Genomic DNA, 20,177 nt, shown 5'->3' with positions numbered 1-20,177 from the left:
AGAACAAAACGGAAACCATCTCCCTCTTTTCTACGTCATCTATTTTTCCTTAAACCCCAATCGAACGCACCCAAATAATTTTAAAACCCTTATATATCCTTAACCTTTCCATAAACCTTGAAAATGACCTACAATAAAATTTAGCTAGATTTTTTTTTCTACAACTTTCTCCAACACAATTTTTTCGTCAGCCCTTTATCCTACCCGCTATTCAAAATAAAAAAAAAATTTTTTTTTCCCCCCTTCAAGAATTTTTTCGCGATTTTTCCTCTATCCCAATTGATTATCCACCCTCTTATCTGTACCCATGATTTTTTTTTAAGGTGGTATGTAAATCTCAGGGTAGGACAATTCTTTGTGTTTAAAGAGGCACCCTCATAGCCATAGGTTAAAAAAATAATAAGTGCCCTCGAATGTCTTTATTTTTACTTTACTGCCGCGTCTTTAGAAGCATGAGTGAGGGCGGTATGTATTCTCACACACTAATACTACTTCAGCAGATTTTCAATGCTTTGCCCCGTACATTTTGACGGTTTTCAACCCTTAATTTTCATCTCAAATAATTAATAACTTTTAAAATCCGTGGTAGAACTCGATGATTTTTTTTTATTATTTTCGTAATTTAGAGAAGTATGTAGTAAAATAAAGGTTTTCTGTGCGAGCGTTTTTTTAATGGAAATAAAAACGTGCCGATGCTTCTTATGCTTGTGTGATAAAGTGTTAAAATGTTGTCAACTTTAACCCTAATTATCTCGGTTAATTTGTGGTAGAAAATTACAAAAAAAATTTGATAAAATAGATCTTTATTTCACTCTCACAAAAATGAGTCTACTTTGATGAAAATCTGTGAGAAGGATTTTTTTTCAATATTTTGACATACTGCCATATAGTTTACACACAAGTGAGCAAACTCAACCAACTTCCGGCTGGACCAATCTGGGTTTTCAGTGCTTTCTATATAAACTTTTTTTCTTTAATTCATAGTTTCTGAGAAAATAAGAAAAATGTCTTTTTTTTTTCCAATTTTGAGATATTTTTTTCTCAAAAGCTATTGGTCATAGCGGAAAACTCGCATATTTGAAATTTACCAGTTCATGTAATACTTTATATGTTGACGGTTGAAAAAGAAGTTTTTTTCTTTTTTTAAAGGTTTTTTTTTCTCGGGATTTACAAAACCAACAAAAAAAACCATGTTGCAGGCAATAGGGTTTTCCAAGACGTTGAGTTATTCATTGCGCTGTTTCTCAGTTTTTTTTTTCGGTGAGCTATAACTTTTGTTATAGTGTTCTGGCCTATTACCATGGCATTTGGTGGCACACAGTGAGCTATTTCCAAATTATCAAGAGGCATAGTAGTGCCTCGTGCAAGAAGACTAGAAATGAATAGTATTTATATTTAGTATTAATATACTATTTATTTCTAGTCTTGTTGGCCTCGTGTCAATTTTGAGAAAAAAAATATAATAATACCGAGTTCGTAAGTTATGAACGTTTATTTTTTTTGTCGATCAAGTCAATACTGTTGCCGAGCTCACGGCTCCTAGCTTCCGTAACATCATATTTCAAATACCTGAATTACACACAACTGAGAAACAGAAGAAAACAAATGGATATTTATTTATGAAAGTCTTCCTTAACAAGTTACTAATATGAAATAATTGACAAATAGTCGACAAAAAGGTACTAAAACTCAAATAATATCAAATAACAAGGATTTTTATTCCTTACATAATTCAATATATATAGAGTATACTTGATTAAAAAATATTAAAAGTAAATAATTTTGTAAGTCATATAAAGCTTTTTGTAAGTCATTCATAAAACCAAGTTAAATATAGATAAAGTTACATCAGCCATTATTATCAAAAATTCTTCGAGGTTATAATTACTTGCTTGGCGTTATTTCCAAGAAGATATAGCGGCTACATATAAAAAATAATATCAGTAATTCCAATAATGAACAACATTTCGAATAGTCAATCTACACTTAAAATCCTTAATACTATTGAGAAATATTTTTCCAATGATGATACAATATGTATAATCTGTTTCAAATCATTTTTCTCGATTTGTCAAAAAATTGAAATACATTTCAAGACTGTTAATCAAACGAAACAAAAATTGATAGTAATATGACATAGTTAATTATTAAAAGATTGGATCTTAGGCTTAGTAATTGCATAATAATAATAAATATTCAATTAAGAATCTTGGTGCAATAAACAGAAAAACAAATCAGTGATAGCAATAGTTTTATAGTTAAAAATTTTAAATGGTGATAAAAATGATAATGTAGTATCGTAACGTTCGTTAATGAATTATAATTTTTCGTTCAAATAAATGAATGATATTGTTCAAAATAAAAAAAAATTTACAATATAAAAATAATATGAATTTTGATATAAAATTGGGTGAAGTTTTTATTTTACTCATCGAATTTGAAGAATAAATTTTTTCGAAAAACTATCAATTCTCAAATGAACCAACTGTTTTCTAGTTACTTATGGGATTCTATTGAAATGCGTTGGTTTCTTTTTCAACTTATAAAACTTGAGCAATCGAAAAAACATTCAATGACTTGAAATTTGCAAATAAGCGATTTAAGGGAGTTCAAAGGAGAATCCAAAATCAACAAAATTGCCACAAGGACACCTCAAGGACTCTCGAACGAGCGACAACATTGATATACCCTAGTATAGTATTTTTTGACACTCTGTTTGTAAAAGACGCCATTACGCACCAATTATAGTGCGTAAAGTAATACTTTTAGGCACGAATTTTTAACAAGAAATCGTGCGTCAAAGTATCTCCTTACGCACTATATTGGCGCAAAATGACGTCCCCATTACAAACCTCGTGTCAAAATAGTATATTCCGTTACAAGTGCCCAGGCAGAGAGTGTGCTCTCAACGAATTTGGAGGAGCAAGCACGGAGTTGTGAGCGGGCTTTCTGAAAGAACTAGCTATTCAACCATTAAGTTCAAGATTAACTCCAATATCTAAAATATTCAAACCACCTTGTGATAGATCGCATTTGAGTGAAACCTATCAAGAAACGGTATCAAAATGTAATCATCATGGTATATTATGGGAACAAGGTTGTGAGGAATATAACGACCTTTCACCAATTTTAAATCAATCAATAAATGGAAAACTCGAATATTTATTTGTAAAAGGAGAAGAGAAGAAGAAATGGTTAAAATTTGTTTTACGTGAAATTCAAACAACAATTTTCAATTTGGATGATTTGAATTGTCCAGACATAAAAACTCTGGAAGAACAACATCCAGCTATAAGACACTCAAGAATTCACATCAATTGTTCAACTTACAAATGTTCAGTTGAAAACGTTCAACGTTTTCGATCATGGTATATTAAAACCTTTTCAACCAGGCCAAGTTTAAATAAATCGATTATCCATTATTGTGCTGTTGAAAATATAAATGATTTGGCTAAAGCAGAAATTAGTTCACTTCCAATCATGGCAATAATAAAATTTGGGGCAAATCAAATAGATCAAATCTGGGATAAATTATCAGAGAAACAACAAATGAATAAAACAATTTTAGGACTAAGTAAATGTAAGCAGCATCCTTTACAAAATGATTATGAAGATGAAATTGGTCTTTTTTTACGGGTACCAGTAAAAGATTGTGTAAATTGTAAGGAATCAAGTTTGAATGAACATTGTAATATGTAAAATAAAATATAAATATAAAATAAATTGCATAAATAAATAAATTGATAAATAAATAATTTTTTCAAACCCAAAAAAAAAAAAAATTTCCTGTAAAAATAATTAAATAAAATTTTTTTTTTTTGTTATAATTTTCTCGGAAAAAATATAAAGCATTTTCACCATCAAAGAAATTTAATCTATTTCTTTCAAAATTTGTAATGCTCCAAAAACATGCTGTGAGTTACATACTGTGAATTCACAGTTTGCAAACATTGGGATTGAATAGAGCATTCAGTTGACAAAGAAAATTTTTCTTTTTCGCAATTTTTTAACTTATTTCCCTGAAAAAATTTTTTTTCTTCTTTTTGTTACATATTTTTCTTTATTTTTTAATGTGGGAAATATTTAATCGACCAACATCTGGAACAAGAGCTATAGCTATATATATATGATTTATATATATTTATAAATATATATAAATATATATAAATATATAAATATATATAAATATATAAATATATATAAATATATAAATATATATATATATATCCAGTGGTGGTTTCAGGGACATTTTTTTTTTTTGCGATTTTATTCAGTAATTGAACTTTGTACATCAATGTACATTCATGTATAAGACGATTTTATTGTATACACCAAAATAAAAAAATTTTCATCGATTGGTACTTTTGAGGACTATCGTTATGACACTGTTTCAACCCTTCACTTACCTTATTTATTCGAATCCTTTGTATTTTAGTATTGTGTTGGCATGAATTTAGAAGGTACAAAAAATAGAAGTAGTAAATTTTACATTTTTAATACATAAAATTTAAGATTTGACACAAGTCCTCAAAACAACCGATGCATGAAGAATTTATCTATGTAATGGTGGTTTCGAGGACTTTTCTTTTCAAATTTTAATTATCCCTTTAATATAACCAAATGACTGTTTTGACGGTGGCAATAGTCCTTGTATCTATTGATTAATACTTATATTGAATAACAATTCATAAAATGTATCAGGGTCATATGATAAGACTTCTTTGTTATCGTTTTAACTTGATGTCCCCAAAACCTCCGATAAATTTTTTTAAAAAACTATGTAATGGAGGTTTCAAGGACTTTTCTTTTAAAAATTTACTTATCTTTTTAAAATAACTCAATGACTGTTTTGACGGTGGCGATAGTCCTTATATCTATTGATTAATACTTATATTGAATAATGATTCATAAAATGTATCAGGGCCATATAATAGGACTTCTTTGTTATCATTTTAACTTGATGTCCCCAAAACCTCCGATAGATTTTTTTAAAAAACTATGTAATGGAGGTTTCAAGGACTTTACTTTCGAAAATTCAATTATCACTTTAATTCAACCCAATGACTACCTTGACGGTTGCAATATTTCTTATATCTGTTAATTAATACTTATATTGAATGATAATTTATAAAATGTGTTAGGGCCATATGATAGGACTTGAAGATAAAACACTATTTATATATCTTACATGTTGTCCTCGGACCCTTTTATTATATTTTTTTTATCCGAATTATGTTGGTCGTTCTGAAAAGTCTTCATAGAACTTAAACGAACTAATGATTAAAAATAGAGTACAGAGTTATGACTGTTTAGAATACGTGTATGACATCATCTACTTCTACGAAGTGGACTGAATCCGAGAAAATCGCGAGAAAATGAAAAAATATCAGAGAAAAACGGAAAAATATCATAGAATAAAAGAAATATTATAAGAAAAATTTTTGAACTTGCAATTAAAGAGTTCTGAGAGTGAACATACAATGCGGCCATTTTTTGAGTCATACTTGACGATTCAAGTATGGTTTGAGATTATCAGTAAGGTTCTATGAAATTTTCAAACCTGCACGTTTCGTGGACAGCAAGAAAGTTTGAGTAGAACTTGTAAAAAAGAAAACGGACTTTTTCTAAATACTTACTGTCTAACAAATAGATTCAGTTATTGCTATCGAAACGAATTCAGTTTCGGTTTTCCCGAAGGTATCTAAGAATTTCTAATGCTACTAAATCAAGGCGGTATCTCGTTGCTAAGGCTACTGGTTCAAAGTGATCAATCATTTCTGAGCTTCCGGAAAACCGGAAAAAATTGTCTCAACTTTTTATGTTAAAAGAATACAAAACGACCGTGTTTTCAGTCAACGCGTTTTTCGTCGGAGAATTTCCTTATATTTTGGTTTTATGTGATTGTCTCTATGATTCGATTCGTTCAATAAATTATTGAAACTATAATAAATTACAGTTTAGAAGAATGGCCTTATTCCAAGTTTGAAATATTTATTTTATACTTTCCGGTATAGGCTGCAAGTCCTCAAAACCACCGTTCTACGGATAAAAAACTTTCGTAGTATGGTGGTTATGAGGACGTCTCAGAATTACGTCGTTAATTCCGTTTTGATTCAAGTATGGTTTGAGATTATCAGAAAACTTTTATGAAATTTTCAAACCCGCTCGTTCCGTGGACACCGAGAAAAATAAAGTAGAACTTGTAACAAAGAAAACGGTTTTTCGCTGAATACCTACTGTCTAACAAATAGTTTCAGTTTTTGCTATCGAAACGAATTCAGTTTCGGTTTTCCCGAAGGTATCTAAGAATTTCTAATGCTACTAAATCAAGGTCGTATCTCGTTGTTCCGGCTACTGGTTCAAAGTGATCAATCATTTCTGAGCTTCCGGAAAACCGGAAAAAATTGTCTCAACTTTTTATGTTAAAAGAATACAGAACGACCGTTTTTCCAGTCAACGCGTTTTTCGTCGCAGAATTTCCTTATATTTTCGTTTTATGTGATTGTCCTTATGATTCGATTCGTTCAATAAATTTTTAAAACTATAATAAATTCCAGTGTAGAAGAATGGCCTTATTTCGAGTTTGAAATATTTATTTTATAATTTCCGGTATAGGCTGCAAGTCCTCAAAACCACCGTTCTACGAATTAAAAACTTTCGTAGTACGGTGGTTTTGAGGACGTCTTAAAATTACGTCGTTAATTTCGTTTTGATTTAAGTATGGTTTGAGATTATCAGTAAGGTTCTATGAAATTTTCAAACCTGCACAGTAGTATACATAGGAGAGTTCTGGGACACCCCCCCCGCTGCCCTCCTTCCCCGCGAAACCCGCGACCCCCGCTGTGATTAGCGGGTGATTTCCTGGAATCCGCGAGGCCTCCCCCGGGGGTCCGCGAATTAATTAATTAGGTCAAATCGCCGCAGGGGGTCCTTGAATTAATTAATTGGTCAATTAATTAATTAATTAGGTCAAATCGCCACAGGGGGTCCTCCAATTGATTAATCAGGTTAAATCGCCATGGGGGGTCCGATTTTTTGTAAGACGCCATATTGGTTTTTTCTAAAAGACGCCATTTTTAATTTTTGAAATTTTGAAATTCCCGGGTCCCATTTTTCATACGACGCCATATTGTTTTCTTCCGTCTGTCGCCATATTGGATTTTTTTTTTTTTTTCAACGCCCTATTGGTTTTTTCGCAAGACGCCATATTGAATGTTTTTTTTAACGTCATATTGGTTTTTTCGCAAGACGTCATATTACATTTCGTTATTACCAAAGGTAATTATTATTATATTATAATATATTATTTATCATCAATAACAATAATAATAATAATTTAATAATTTAATAACGTTTATAATATTTTCATAATATTTTCAAAATTCCCACAAAAGTAGGTAATGTATTTCCCGTTTTTATCATATGATATCTTCAGTAGTGCGCTGCAGTTCCGTTTTGTCAGCGCTCTATGTTTTCCAAATTTCCCACAATTTTCTTAAAGTTTGGTTCGTCACGGAATGAGGTTGTTTGATAATACTTTTAAAGGAAAATACAAAATGAACTGTGGAAGAGTTAATAGAAGAAATAATAGAAGGGTAAGTAATTTATTTTATTTTTTATTCATTTTATTTTATTTATTTTTATTTAATAAATTAGTTGTATGGCTTTTTTTATATTATTCTTTGCAAAACACGTGTGTGCAATCGAGAGATTTACCCATGTGTTTTGCAAAGAATAAAATATATATATATAATATTTATAATAAAAAAAAGCCACAACACTAATTTATTAAATAAAAATAAATAAATTAAAAGAAAATGCAATAAACATAAATTAATATGAAAAACAAAAAAGATTGATGAGAACACGTGCTTGCATGATGCAATTATTCAAGCACGTTTTCTATCCTTTTTGTTTTTCTTATCAATTTTTATTATATTTTCTTTTTATTTTATTCTATTAATTTTATTTTGTTTATTTTTTATTTATTTAATAAATGAACAATTTTTTTATTATATTTTTATTATATTTTTTCTTCACGCAGAACACGTGTGCAATCTCTTTTACGCACGTGTTTTGCAAAGAGGAAAATATAATAAAAATATAATAAAAAAATTGTTCATTTATTAAATAAATAAAAAATAAACAAAATAAAATTAATAGAATAAAATAAAAAGAAAATATAATAAAATTGATAAGAAAAACAAAAAAGGTTGGTTAGAATGCATGCTTGAATAATTACATCACGCAAGCACGTGTTCTCATCAATCTTTTTTGTTTTATTATTAATTTTATTGTATTTCTTTGATTATATTATTTTTTTTCAGCGTGTAGGTCTTTGGAGAAGACTCCTGGAACGGAATTTGTGGGTCCGATACCACGCAATGTCTAGGTTAGAGCAGGAGGAGCTGGAGGAGAGGTCATCCAGAGAAGCCACCGTCCCCGTTGCCGCTAACCAAGGTAATTTTTTTTATTTTTATTTTTTTTATTTTTATATTTTTTTTATTTTTAATTATTTTATTAATTTTTATTTTTTCAATTATTTTATTAATTTTTATTTTTTATATGATCCAGCTATTTAGGTTATCTATTTTTGCAGATCAGGTAATTTTAATATTTTCATTTTTATATATTATATTTTTTTATTTTCAATTATTTTATTTTTTTTTTACAGATAACACTGGTGATGATGACCCAGCTGCCAGGTTAGAGCAAGAGGAGCTGGAGCAGAGGTTATCTGGAGAACCCACCGTCCCTGTTGCAGATAACCCAGGTAATTTTTAATATTTTTCATTTTTTATATATTATATTTTTTTTTATTTTCAATTATTTTATTAATTTTTAATTTTTTTGCAGATAACACTGGTGATGAGAGCAATGGATCAGCAATGGATCATGAGGTATGTATTTTTTTTTTTTTTTTTGGACATCTACTGGAAAAAAATGTACGATTGCAATTTAATGATGTACAATTTTTCCCTCTATTTTATTTTTCCGGTAGTAAAAATTGTGCAAAATTACATTTTTTTCCAGTAGATGTCCTTTTTTTTTTTAGCAGCAAAATTTGCCTTGTACATGTCCTTTTTAATAATAATAATAATAATAATAAAAATAATAAATAAATAGAAGTCCGATTTTGCTGCTAAAAAAAAAGAACATCTACCGGGAAAAAAAAAATAAAAAAATTTATTTATTTACTTATTCTATTTATCTATTTTTTTTTTTTTTTCCGGTAGATGTCCTTTTTTGACTTGTATTTTCTTTATCGTTTTTACAGATTATATCTGTCATTGACTTGGTGAGTGATGATGATGATGATGAACCAATTTATTGTAAGTATTTTTTTTTTTTCTGATGATTTTTTTTTTTTTTCTTTCAGTAATTTTTCATTGTTGTTTTTTTTTCTTTTACAGTAACCAGGGATACTCGTGAGCAGGAATATGATGATGATGATGATGAACCAATTTATTGTAAGTTTTTTTTTTTTTTTTTTTTTTCTGATGATTTTTTTTTTTTTTTTTCTTTCAGTAATTTTTCATTGTTGTTTTTTTCTTTTACAGTAACCAGGGATACTCGTGAGCAGGAATATGATGATATTGATGATGATGAACCAATTTATTGTAAGTATTTTTTTTTTTTCTGATTTTTTTTTTTTTTTTCTTTCAGTAATTTTTCATTGTTGTTTTTTCTTTTACAGTAACCAGGGATACTCGTGAGCAGGAATATGATGACGATGATGACGATGATGATGCTGATACGGTTATTCTCGAACCGGAGGAGATGAATAGGCGGTTAGAAAATGTAGATTACTACAATTGTAGCTACATACCACGTGTACTTTCGCGAAGAGGTAGAATTTGTGGAAGTCCAATGTGGACAAAAGACTTCATTTTTTATTAAAAAATAAATTAATTGAATTGATTTGAAATATTTTTTGTTTTTTTTTTTTTTTTCATATGAAATTTTTATTGCTTATCTCTCTTGTAATTATTATTTTTATATTGATTCGTTTTTTTTATTTATTTGATTTGAAATATTTTTTGTTTTTTTTTTTTTCATATGAAATTTTTATTGCTTATCTTTTGTAATTATTATTTTTATATTGATTCGTTTTTTTGATTTATTTGATTTGAAATTTTTTTTGTTTTTTTTTTTTTTTTTTTTTCATATGAAATTTTTATTGCTTTTTATTGGTTAGAATCATTTTGCCTTAGCTATATATTTTCTAAACTTTTTTTTTTTTTTGGTTTCATTCTCTGAGTATCGCTAGTCGTTAATAAAAAATGTGATGAAGTCGCTAGTAGTCAATAAAATGAAATAGTGGCGCTAGTGTGATGATGTCGCTAGTGGTCATCAAAAAGTGGGGATAAAGCTAAATAAATATCAGTCCATCTAACTCATTCTTTCAACACATTTCATTGTGATCTGCTGCCAAGACGAAATAGTCATATAAAAATATCATGTAAGTCTTAACCACAATTTAATAACCAATATTTATTTTTATAATCCTTAGATATTTTATAAAATTTCTCAATAAACTTTCCTTAGACTTTCACTAGCTATCAATCTACTTAAATATTTTTTGCACCAGGTTAATATTTTTCTATAAAAAATAACCTTAAAAAAACTTTTTTTTTGTAATCCATCATTATCTCATCGATTTTTGAGTAATTTTGAAAAGTTTTAAGTCAATTATTCTTAGATTTTCACTAGCTAACAATTTACATAAATATTTTTTTTTTGCACCAGGTTAATATTTTTCTATAAAAATAACCTCAAAAAAAAAATTTTTTTTTGGTAATCCATCATTATCTTGTCAATTTTTGATTAATATTCAAAAGTTTCAAGTTAATTATTTTCAGATTTTCACTAGCTATCAATCTACATGAATATTTCTTGCACTAGGTTAATATTTTTTTATAAAAAAATAACCTCAAAATAATTTTTTTTGGTAATCCATCATTATCTTTACAATTTTTGAATATTTTTTGAAATTTTTAAGTCAATTATCCATAGATTTTCGCTTGCAATGATTCTACATTAATATTTTTTGATTTTTAGGTTAACCAAACAAATATTAAAATAAAAAATTCGAATAAAATGGATTTAAATGCACAATGCAGACTACGTCGAGAAGAATATCGAATAATAGTTGAACGTTTACACGAGGCTCCAGATCACAATCAAATCAATTCTACAATTATTTCTTTACGCAGAGATATTGCAAATTATAACAGATCATGTGCAAGTCTGTCAGGTGCTCATAAAAAATGCACACAAGCAACAGTGGCAATACTGACAACTTATTTATTAAGATTACAACGTTTGCAAGTACAAGGTGCAGGTGTATCTTCAACAGTTGATATATCAAACGCTTCTACTGAAAAATACATTGAATGGCAAGACTTAGAAAATGTATTCAGAAACAGGATGAAGACAAGTATTATAATTAATTTAAAACATAAAGATGTAAAAGACTTTCTTTCTGATGCTAAAGAAATGTTAATTAATCAGTTAGGTCTTATTTTACAAGATAAAAATGCACTCAAAGTCAATACTGTATTAGCTTTAAACTATGAAATCGAAAAACCTTCAGATAATAGTGTAGAAGTTGAAACAAAATATTTCAGTGAAGGCAGTTTTGAGGTTTTACAATCATCAGATCTGAGCCAACTATTCAAAGAAAATTTTGAACATTTTATAGAAGATGTTGAGGAAGCTGAATTAAATGGATCTGGTTGGAAACTGCAGGAAATCCTCCATCTTGAAATCCAAATAAATGATTACATACCACTGCAAGGTGGTAATTCATCTTTCGTTGAAATGCCACCATGGATACTGAAAACTCACTCAGTTGTAAACGTCAAAAATTCTGATAATTTTTGTTTCGTATGGTCAGTTTTAGCATGTTTATATAAAGCGTCTTACCATAGTGAGCGTGTGAGTCATTATACAAAACATGTTGATGAATTAAATTGCGATGGAATAACTTTCCCGATAACATGGGAAAAAATCAAGGTTTTCGAAAAACAAAATAAGTTAAAAATTAATATTTATGGTATAGATGATGATGATGATTATGATGATGACGATGACAGTGATGATGATGATGATAATGATGATGAGAAAAAAAATAAAAAACATAGAAAAGAAAGGGTTGTACCATATTATATAAGCAAAAATGAATCAGATAAGGAAACGATTCATCTTTTAATGGTTGAGAGAGAAGTAGAAGTGGAAGACGATTATGATGATGATGATGATATTGTTGTTGTTAATAATTTCAATTCACGAAAAAATTTGGCACAATATCATTTTGCATGGATCAAAAACTTATCGAGATTAGTGAGCTCACAAATTTCTAAACATAATGGGAAGAAAATAATTTGTGATCGTTGCTTATGTCATTTTCAATCGCAAAAATCACGGGATAATCATGAAAAACTTTGCAGTGAAAAATGTAAAAGTGCAATGAGATTACCGACTGCAAAAAATAATATTTTACAATTTAAAAGTTATAAACATCAATTAACGGTACCGTTTATAATTTATGGTGATTTAGAATGTTTATTGAAAAAAGTGCAGAGTGAAGAACTTGAAAAAAATCAAATTTATCAAAAACATGTTCCAAGTAGTGCAGCATATTATTTAAAGTGTAGTTATGATGACTCACTTTCCAAGTTCAATCTTCATAGAGGTAAAAATTCAATTGAATGGTTTATTACAGAGCTTGAACAAATTGCTCATCAAGTCAATAAAATAATAGATAATAGCAAACCAATGTCTCTCACACGAGATGAAGAATTACAATTTTTAAATGCTAAAAAATGTCATATTTGTGATAAAAATTTTATGAAAAATGAGGTAAGAGTAAGAGATCATTCTCATTGGACCTCAGAATACCGAGGTGCCGCCCATCAAATATGCAATATTAATTATCAAGAATCATGTATCATTCCTGTTGTATTTCACAATCTCACAGGCTATGATGCACATTTCATCATCAAAAAACTTAAAAACCAGTTCCGAGGTAAAATTGATATACTTGGAATCAACAAAGAAAGGTATATTTCATTCACAAAATCTGTCAAAGGTACCCGCATAAAATTCAGATTCATCGACTCATATAGATTTATGGCTAGTTCCATAGATTCATTATCAAATAATCTAGATAATAATAAAAAATCAATAACGAAAAGTCTCTGTAAAAATGATGATGAATTCAATTTAATTACAAAGAAGGGAGTATTTCCATATGATTATCTTGATGAATGGGAAAAATTTGATGATACAACACTTCCATCGAAAGATCAATTTTATTCAAAATTGAATGAAGAAAATATTTCAGATGAAGCATATGCACATGCTCTAAATGTTTGGCAAAAGTTCAATATAAAAACACTTGGGGAATATTCTGATTTATATTTACAAACTGATGTTGCCCTTTTAGCTGATGTTTTTGAAAGCTTCAGAGCTGATTGTTTAAATACATATAAGTTAGATCCAGCACATTATTATTCTGGACTTAGTTTTAGTGCAATGTTGAGATATACTCAGATTGAACTAGAATTGTTGACAGATCCTGAAATGATGTTGTTCATTGAGCAAGGTATAAGAGGTGGTTTATCACAAGTCTCAAATCGATATGGAAAAGCAAATAATCGATATATGGGCAGTGAATATAATCCAGAGGAAGAAGAGTCATTTTTAATGTACTTTGATTTAAATAATATGTATGGAGCAGCAATGAGAGAATATCTTCCAACTTGTAAATTTGAATGGATTAATAATTTTGATATTTCAATATTAAATTCAACTGCTGATAACTCAAAATATGGATACATTCTTGAAGTTGATTTAGATTATCCTGCAAGTTTGCATCATCATCATAAAGATTTTCCTTTAGCACCAGTACGCGAAAAACCACCTCTAGAAACCAGTAAAACTCCAAAACTACTGGCAACTCTAGATAATAAAAAAAATTATGTTATCCATTACCGGAATTTAAAACAATATTGTTCGTTGGGGATGATTATTACTAAAGTTCATCGTGTTTTAAAATTTGAACAAAGTGCATGGCTTCAATCTTATATTGATCTTAATACAGAGTTACGAAAGAAAGCACGTAGTGCATTTGAAAAAGATCTTAGAAAATTATTCATTAATGCAATTTATGGTAAAACTCTAGAGTCTGTAAGAACTCGTAAATCCATAAAACTTGTAGAAAAATATGGTGGTAGAGGTGGAGCAAGATTTTATATCTCAAAGCCAAACTTTCACAGTCATTTAATCATTGACGATCGTGTAATAATTGAGATGAAACCAACAAGTATACTTTTCAATAAACCAATTTATCTTGGATTTTCTATTTTGGAAATGTCAAAAACATATATGTATGATTTCCATTATAATTTCATAAAACCAAAATATGAAGATAAAGTCAAGTATTTATATGGTGATACTGATTCTGCTGTTTACCACATATTTAGTCATAATCCATATGATTTAATACGTAATAATCCTGATAAATTTGATACATCTGATTATCCAGAAAATAATCAATATGGAATTCAATTAAAAAATAAAAAAGTTATTGGTATTATGAAAGATGAGAATAATGGAAAAATAATGAAAGAATTTATTGGTTTACGAAGTAAATTATACTCTTATGTTATAGCAGATGAAAATAATTCATTAAAAAAACGTGTTCATATGAGAGCAAAGGGCGTCAAAAGATCAACTGTAAGACAAATAACTTTCGATGATTATAAAAATTGTTTAATTAATCATGTTATTTTAAAAAAGCAACAAAATATTATAAGATCACATAAACATGAAGTAACAACAAGAACAATTGAAAAAATTGCTCTCAGTTGGCAAGATGATAAACGACAGTTAACTAATGGTGAAACTGACACTCTGCCTTGGGGATATATACCTGTTGAACGAATGTGTTTGAGTAAAAGTATATTTAAAAGAAAATATGAATGATGTAAATAAAAGTTGTATAAATGTATATAATAAAAATTATTGTTAGAAAATAAATACACGTTGCTTTTTTTATTTATTAGTTTATTGATTATCTATCCACTGATTATGACTATTGTCAAATCCAAGATATTTTACATACATCTGATTTCCTCGTCTTTTCAAAACTTTTTCAATCAAATAAATGTCGGAATGTCGAACTTTTTGTAGCTCTTCAGTATAAAAGCTTCCTTGTATTGGATTTCCTTGATAGTCTTTAAGCTTATACGTTACAGGTGATGTTTTATTAATTTTAGTAATTGTGAATATTTCGTTTGTCCAATTTGGTTTATATCCTTTATCAAAGACATGCTTATATTTACTTATTCTTACATGTTGATTTAATTTAAATTTGATTTTAACATGACAATGATTTAAACTTTTAAATACAGTTTGTTTTAATATTTTAATATTTTTACCAACAACTTCAACAGGTTTCATTTTAATTGTGCGATGTTTTGTATTATTATATTTTTTAATTAATTCTGGCAGCAATTTCAACCATTTATAATTTCGTTGCATGCTAAATTCAAAAAACATTTTGTTTTTTAGTGTTCTATTGAATCGTTCAACTATTGATGCTTTGAAATGAGTAAATGTTGAATACATATGAACATTATATTTTTTTAACATTGTTTCGAATGTTGAATTATAAAATTCTTTTCCTCGATCCACATGAAGATTTTTGCATATTCGACCTTTTTTGAATATTGATTCCATTGCTGCTGTTACCTCTTTTCCAGTTTTATTTTTGAGTCCAACAGCCCAGCTGAATTTTGAGAAAATATCAATGACTGTTAAAATATAATTATATCCAGAATTGATCTTTGAATGTTCAATCATTTCAACAAGATGAGCTTGCCACGTTTCATCCTTATCACGAATATCAACTTTACGTCGTAAAAAATTTTTTCTTGCTGGAGCTGTAACTCACGCACAACGTCTCTTTTATAATCAGTCATAGTTCACTGACGGATGTATACAGACTGATTTTTTTATATTAATATATTAATATACTAATCCACATTCTCTCAACTCTTCAATAATTGACATGATCTCATTATCATGATTCGGATTACCAGCTGTTCTTGATGCTACTAATAATCGTAATCGATCAACAAGTTCATTCGGATCGTCCCAATAGATATAATTGACTCTAGTTGAATTATTTTTTCTAAGAGTCATAACCGTTGGTAATAATCCAGTACCATAATGCTCATTATTAACATTCTTATGAGGTGCAATAAAATCAATGTATTTCCGAGATGCTGAATTTTTTATTGACATATTAGATCTATGATATTGATGATGTGCATTTGTATTATTAATAATTTCATTATAATTTTTTTCATCAATATCAGTAATAGTTCTTCTGTCTGGTGATTTCATAAATAATAATTCCATTAATCCAGGTGTTATTTTGTATGGTGTATCAAAAATATTTAATTCATCATCGTTAAAGAAAATTTTCGCATTTCCAATTTTGTAGTCAGATTTTACTTTTTTTACACCATAATCTTTATCCCACTGTATACTATTGATTTTTCCTAAGTAATCATCTATTAAATCTTTATTTGATTCTTCCACAAATGTTTCCTCACCTTCATCAGCAGTATCATATTCAGCTTCTTGTTCATAAACTGATTCTTCAATATCAGAAGTACTAAAATTGTCCTCATGTGTTGAATTATTTTTTTTATCATTCGTATTTTTTTCATCTGGAAATGATTTATCATCATCAATTAATGATTTTTTGCTAACCGTTGTTGTTGGCAGTTGTGCAGCTAATTTGTTGAGCGGTGTGACAACAGGTTTAAGATATTCATTTGCAGCATCTGATATATTTTCTTTCCCTAATTTTATCAATTGATATTTTTTCCGAATAACGTCTTGTACTTTTTCAATTTCACTTAAAAATTTTGTTTCATCAACTAGTTCTTGCTCACAAAGAGGCATGTTGATCCTTTGCGATTTTACAATTAACTGAGAAAATTTAACAAATTGTTTTGTTATTTATAGTTATAAAGCAGTCAAAATTTTTTCTATATCTCCCTTTATCTATATCTCTATCTTTATCGATACACAGGAAGCAATATTTTTCTTTCCAACAATCCACACACATCTGACGGAATTTACTATACTCCATATCAATATTAACGTGATCGTGATGTATATGCTTTAAATTTGTATCATCTTGTGGGAAGACTATTAAAAAATTGATATTATCACGTATTAAATGTTTTGGTATTCGTGCATATGATTGACATAAATAAAAAGAATCAACAGCTTTGTGCCTTCCCATACAAAAAAATGCTTTTATATGATCCTGCTTTTCAGTTGCAACATCATCAAATATAAACAACGAATTTGGTTTTGCTTCGTCAACTGGTACGACTTGATCGTTGTCGGAAAATTTATAATAATTTATTTCTTCAAGTGGTTCTAGTAACTTTTCTAAATATTGATATTTTGGTTGGTATAATGATTTACTATAAATATAAATATTTGCAAATCGTAAACCATTTGGATCAACAATTAAACTCATTAAAGCGTTCGTTTTACCACAATTACTTCCTCCAATTATCGCACATCATATTGTATTAGGTAGTAAATCCTCATGTCGTTTTTCTATTAAACCATTACCACTTTTTGATGTAATTATATCAAAGTTTATAACTGGTAATTTTAGAGCTTGTTTCTGGTAATCCATCGTGATGAGCACTGAGCTCAAATCATATAAATTCAACCGTTTTATACCAAAGCAAATCAGTCTCTTATAAGCTATGATTGAGCATACATCAAAAAAGAAAAAGAACAAAAAACGTTGTGAAAAAGGAATTTTCAATAAAATAATCAACAAGTTACCATTTGAACTTCATCTGCCTGGTTATTCATATTGTAGACCAGGTACCAAGTTAGAAAAACGTTTAGCAAGAGGAGATCCGGGAATTGATCCTTTGGACGCAGCCTGTAAAAATCACGATATTGCATATTCGAAAAATCGCAACGACATCAAGGCAAGAAACGCAGCTGATGATATTTTAGCTCGTGAAGCAGCTAAACGTATTTTTTCGAAAGACGCTAGTTTAAGTGAGAGAGCAGCAGCTACATTCGTTACTGGAGCAATGAAAGTAAAATCAAAATTTGGCATGGGTTGTGTTACTGAAAAAAAGAAAAAGAAATGTACGAGAAAAAAAAAACCATTATCTTCGTTGAAAAATAGAAAAATAAAAAAAAAGACTGGAGGAAAATTAATAAAAAATAAAAAAAAACGTGCAGTTAAAAAAAAGAAAATAACAAAAAAGAAAATATCATTTTCAAAAATCGTACAAGCAGCAAAACAAGCAATGAAGGGATCAAATAATTCATCAGTTGCAATTAAATCAGCAATAAACGGTGCGAGAGCAGCTATTAAAAAAAATGGTGGCAAGGAAGCTATTACAGTACCTAGAGTTTTACCAGTTGCTAAACATATCGGTCGTGCACTACCACTTTTAATCCCGATTTTCTCAGCTATATCAGCATTGGGTGGATTAGTTGGTGGAGCATCTGGTGTTGTCAAAGCTATCAATGCAGTAAAGACAAGTAAAGAACAATTAAATGAAAATAAGCGACACAATTTTAATCTTAATTGTTTTACACGTCAAAATGAGTGATGAAAATATTTTCGATATAAACGCGCCAGTTCAATTTAACAATGAAATATCCAACTATGAGCTAAACATGTCTATCAGTCATTTGGATCAACGAGCTTCGATAATAGTGATGAAATAAGAATATCAATACAGAATCAAGATTTGTTTGTTCTACCATCAAAAAGCTACATATGTATGAGTGGAAAATTAACGCAAGAACATGTTGCTGTAAATGCAGAAGATCCACTTGCCAATATTTATTCTTTAACGTTAGTAAATAATGCGATGTGTTTTTTGTTTGATGAAATGCGTTATGAATTAAATGGAGTTTTAATTGATAAATCAAAGAATGTTGGTATAACATCTACAATGAAAAATTATTTGTCATTAAGTTCAAAAATGAATTATGAAAATGCAGGGTGGATAAATCAAAATGGTATGAAATTGATAAATGATGATGGATATTTTGATATAGGCGTTCCATTAAATATAATTTTTGGCTTTGCTGAAGATTATCAAAAAATAATTGTCAATGCGAAACATGAACTCATTATGATACGATCACGTTCAAATTTGAATGCGATCGTACGAGATAATGAGAGAGTTCCTAATATGCCAGAATTTGATTTAAAACTTACAAAAATTGAATGGCTTGTACCGTATATAATGTTATCAAACAAAAATAAAATTGATATAATGAAATATATACAAAAAGATCCTGTCATTTCTATTGGATTTAGATCGTGGGACTTATATGAGTATCCATTGCTGCCACAAACAACTCATCATATATGGACAGTGAAAACTGCAACTCAACTGGAAAAGCCACGTTATGTTATTCTTGGTTTTCAATCAAAAAAAATGATTGGCAAAAGATGTAACACATTTTGATCATTGTAAAATAACAAATGTTAAACTTTATCTTAATTCTCATTTTTTTCCATATGGGAATTTGAATCTTGATATTGAAAAAATCAATTTGTTTTATTATATGATATGTATGCTAATTTTGCAGAGTCTTACTATGGCTCAAAAATAGATTTAGTAACAAAAGATAATTTTATTAAAATCTCCATTAATTGTTATTGATTGTAGTAAACAAAATGAGTTTTTGAAGACTGGTGCTGTAGATGTACGCTTGGAATTTAAATCAAAAGAAAATTTTCTCTCAATGAACGACAGCATATTGCTTAATTTTACATGATAAAATAATTGATATATAGACCAATAAGTGGAATAGTACATAAGTTAACATAAATTAATTGTAACCTTATGGTTTTAATTAAATAAAAACAAAACGAAAATAATTTGATTTAGTGTATTTATTTATTTATTCACATTTCACTCATCATCGAAATCGGTATCATATGTACTATATCATCTAATATTACATCTTGTTATTTTACCACAAGAACCATGGTTAGTGTTCCTTTCTTGACAGCATTTTCTAGCTCTCTTAAATTTTGATCATCTTGATTAAAATGTGTAGCAAATCTTTTGGTAGATATGCATAAT

At 28.6% G+C, this 20,177-nt stretch overlaps 2 protein-coding genes across 4 annotated transcripts; both read left to right on the top strand.

Moving 5' to 3' along the window:
• Positions 1 to 7,396: 7,396 nt before the first annotated feature.
• LOC122852026 (serine/threonine-protein phosphatase 4 regulatory subunit 2-like) lies at positions 7,397 to 10,326 on the top strand. 3 transcript variants are annotated; one of them, XM_044151578.1, is made up of 9 exons: positions 7,397 to 7,595; positions 8,328 to 8,460; positions 8,675 to 8,773; positions 8,857 to 8,900; positions 9,278 to 9,332; positions 9,414 to 9,470; positions 9,561 to 9,620; positions 9,698 to 9,850; positions 10,271 to 10,326. In XM_044151578.1, the coding sequence occupies exons 1-9, from the start codon at positions 7,518 to 7,520 to the stop codon at positions 10,309 to 10,311; spliced, it is 720 nt and encodes a 239-aa protein (XP_044007513.1). In that variant the 5' UTR covers positions 7,397 to 7,517; the 3' UTR covers positions 10,312 to 10,326. The 3 variants fall into 3 exon arrangements, with proteins under 3 accessions (XP_044007513.1, XP_044007511.1, XP_044007514.1); XM_044151576.1 differs by lacking the exon at positions 10,271 to 10,326 and having other exon boundaries at positions 9,698 to 9,922; XM_044151579.1 differs by lacking the exons at positions 9,414 to 9,470; positions 10,271 to 10,326 and having other exon boundaries at positions 9,698 to 9,922.
• A 28-nt stretch (positions 10,327 to 10,354) lies between these two features.
• Positions 10,355 to 15,045, top strand: LOC122852025. Its single transcript, XM_044151575.1, has 2 exons — positions 10,355 to 10,462; positions 11,062 to 15,045. The coding sequence occupies exon 2, from the start codon at positions 11,101 to 11,103 to the stop codon at positions 14,989 to 14,991; it is 3,891 nt and encodes a 1,296-aa protein (XP_044007510.1). The 5' UTR covers positions 10,355 to 10,462; positions 11,062 to 11,100; the 3' UTR covers positions 14,992 to 15,045.
• The last annotated feature ends 5,132 nt before the right edge of the window (positions 15,046 to 20,177 follow it).

This window comes from Aphidius gifuensis, linkage group LG3 (genome assembly GCF_014905175.1).
Source record: "Aphidius gifuensis isolate YNYX2018 linkage group LG3, ASM1490517v1, whole genome shotgun sequence".
Classification (NCBI taxonomy): Eukaryota; Metazoa; Arthropoda; class Insecta; order Hymenoptera; family Braconidae; genus Aphidius; species Aphidius gifuensis.
Note: the sequence above shows the minus strand (reverse complement) of the source record. Positions and strands in the feature narration are given on the sequence as shown.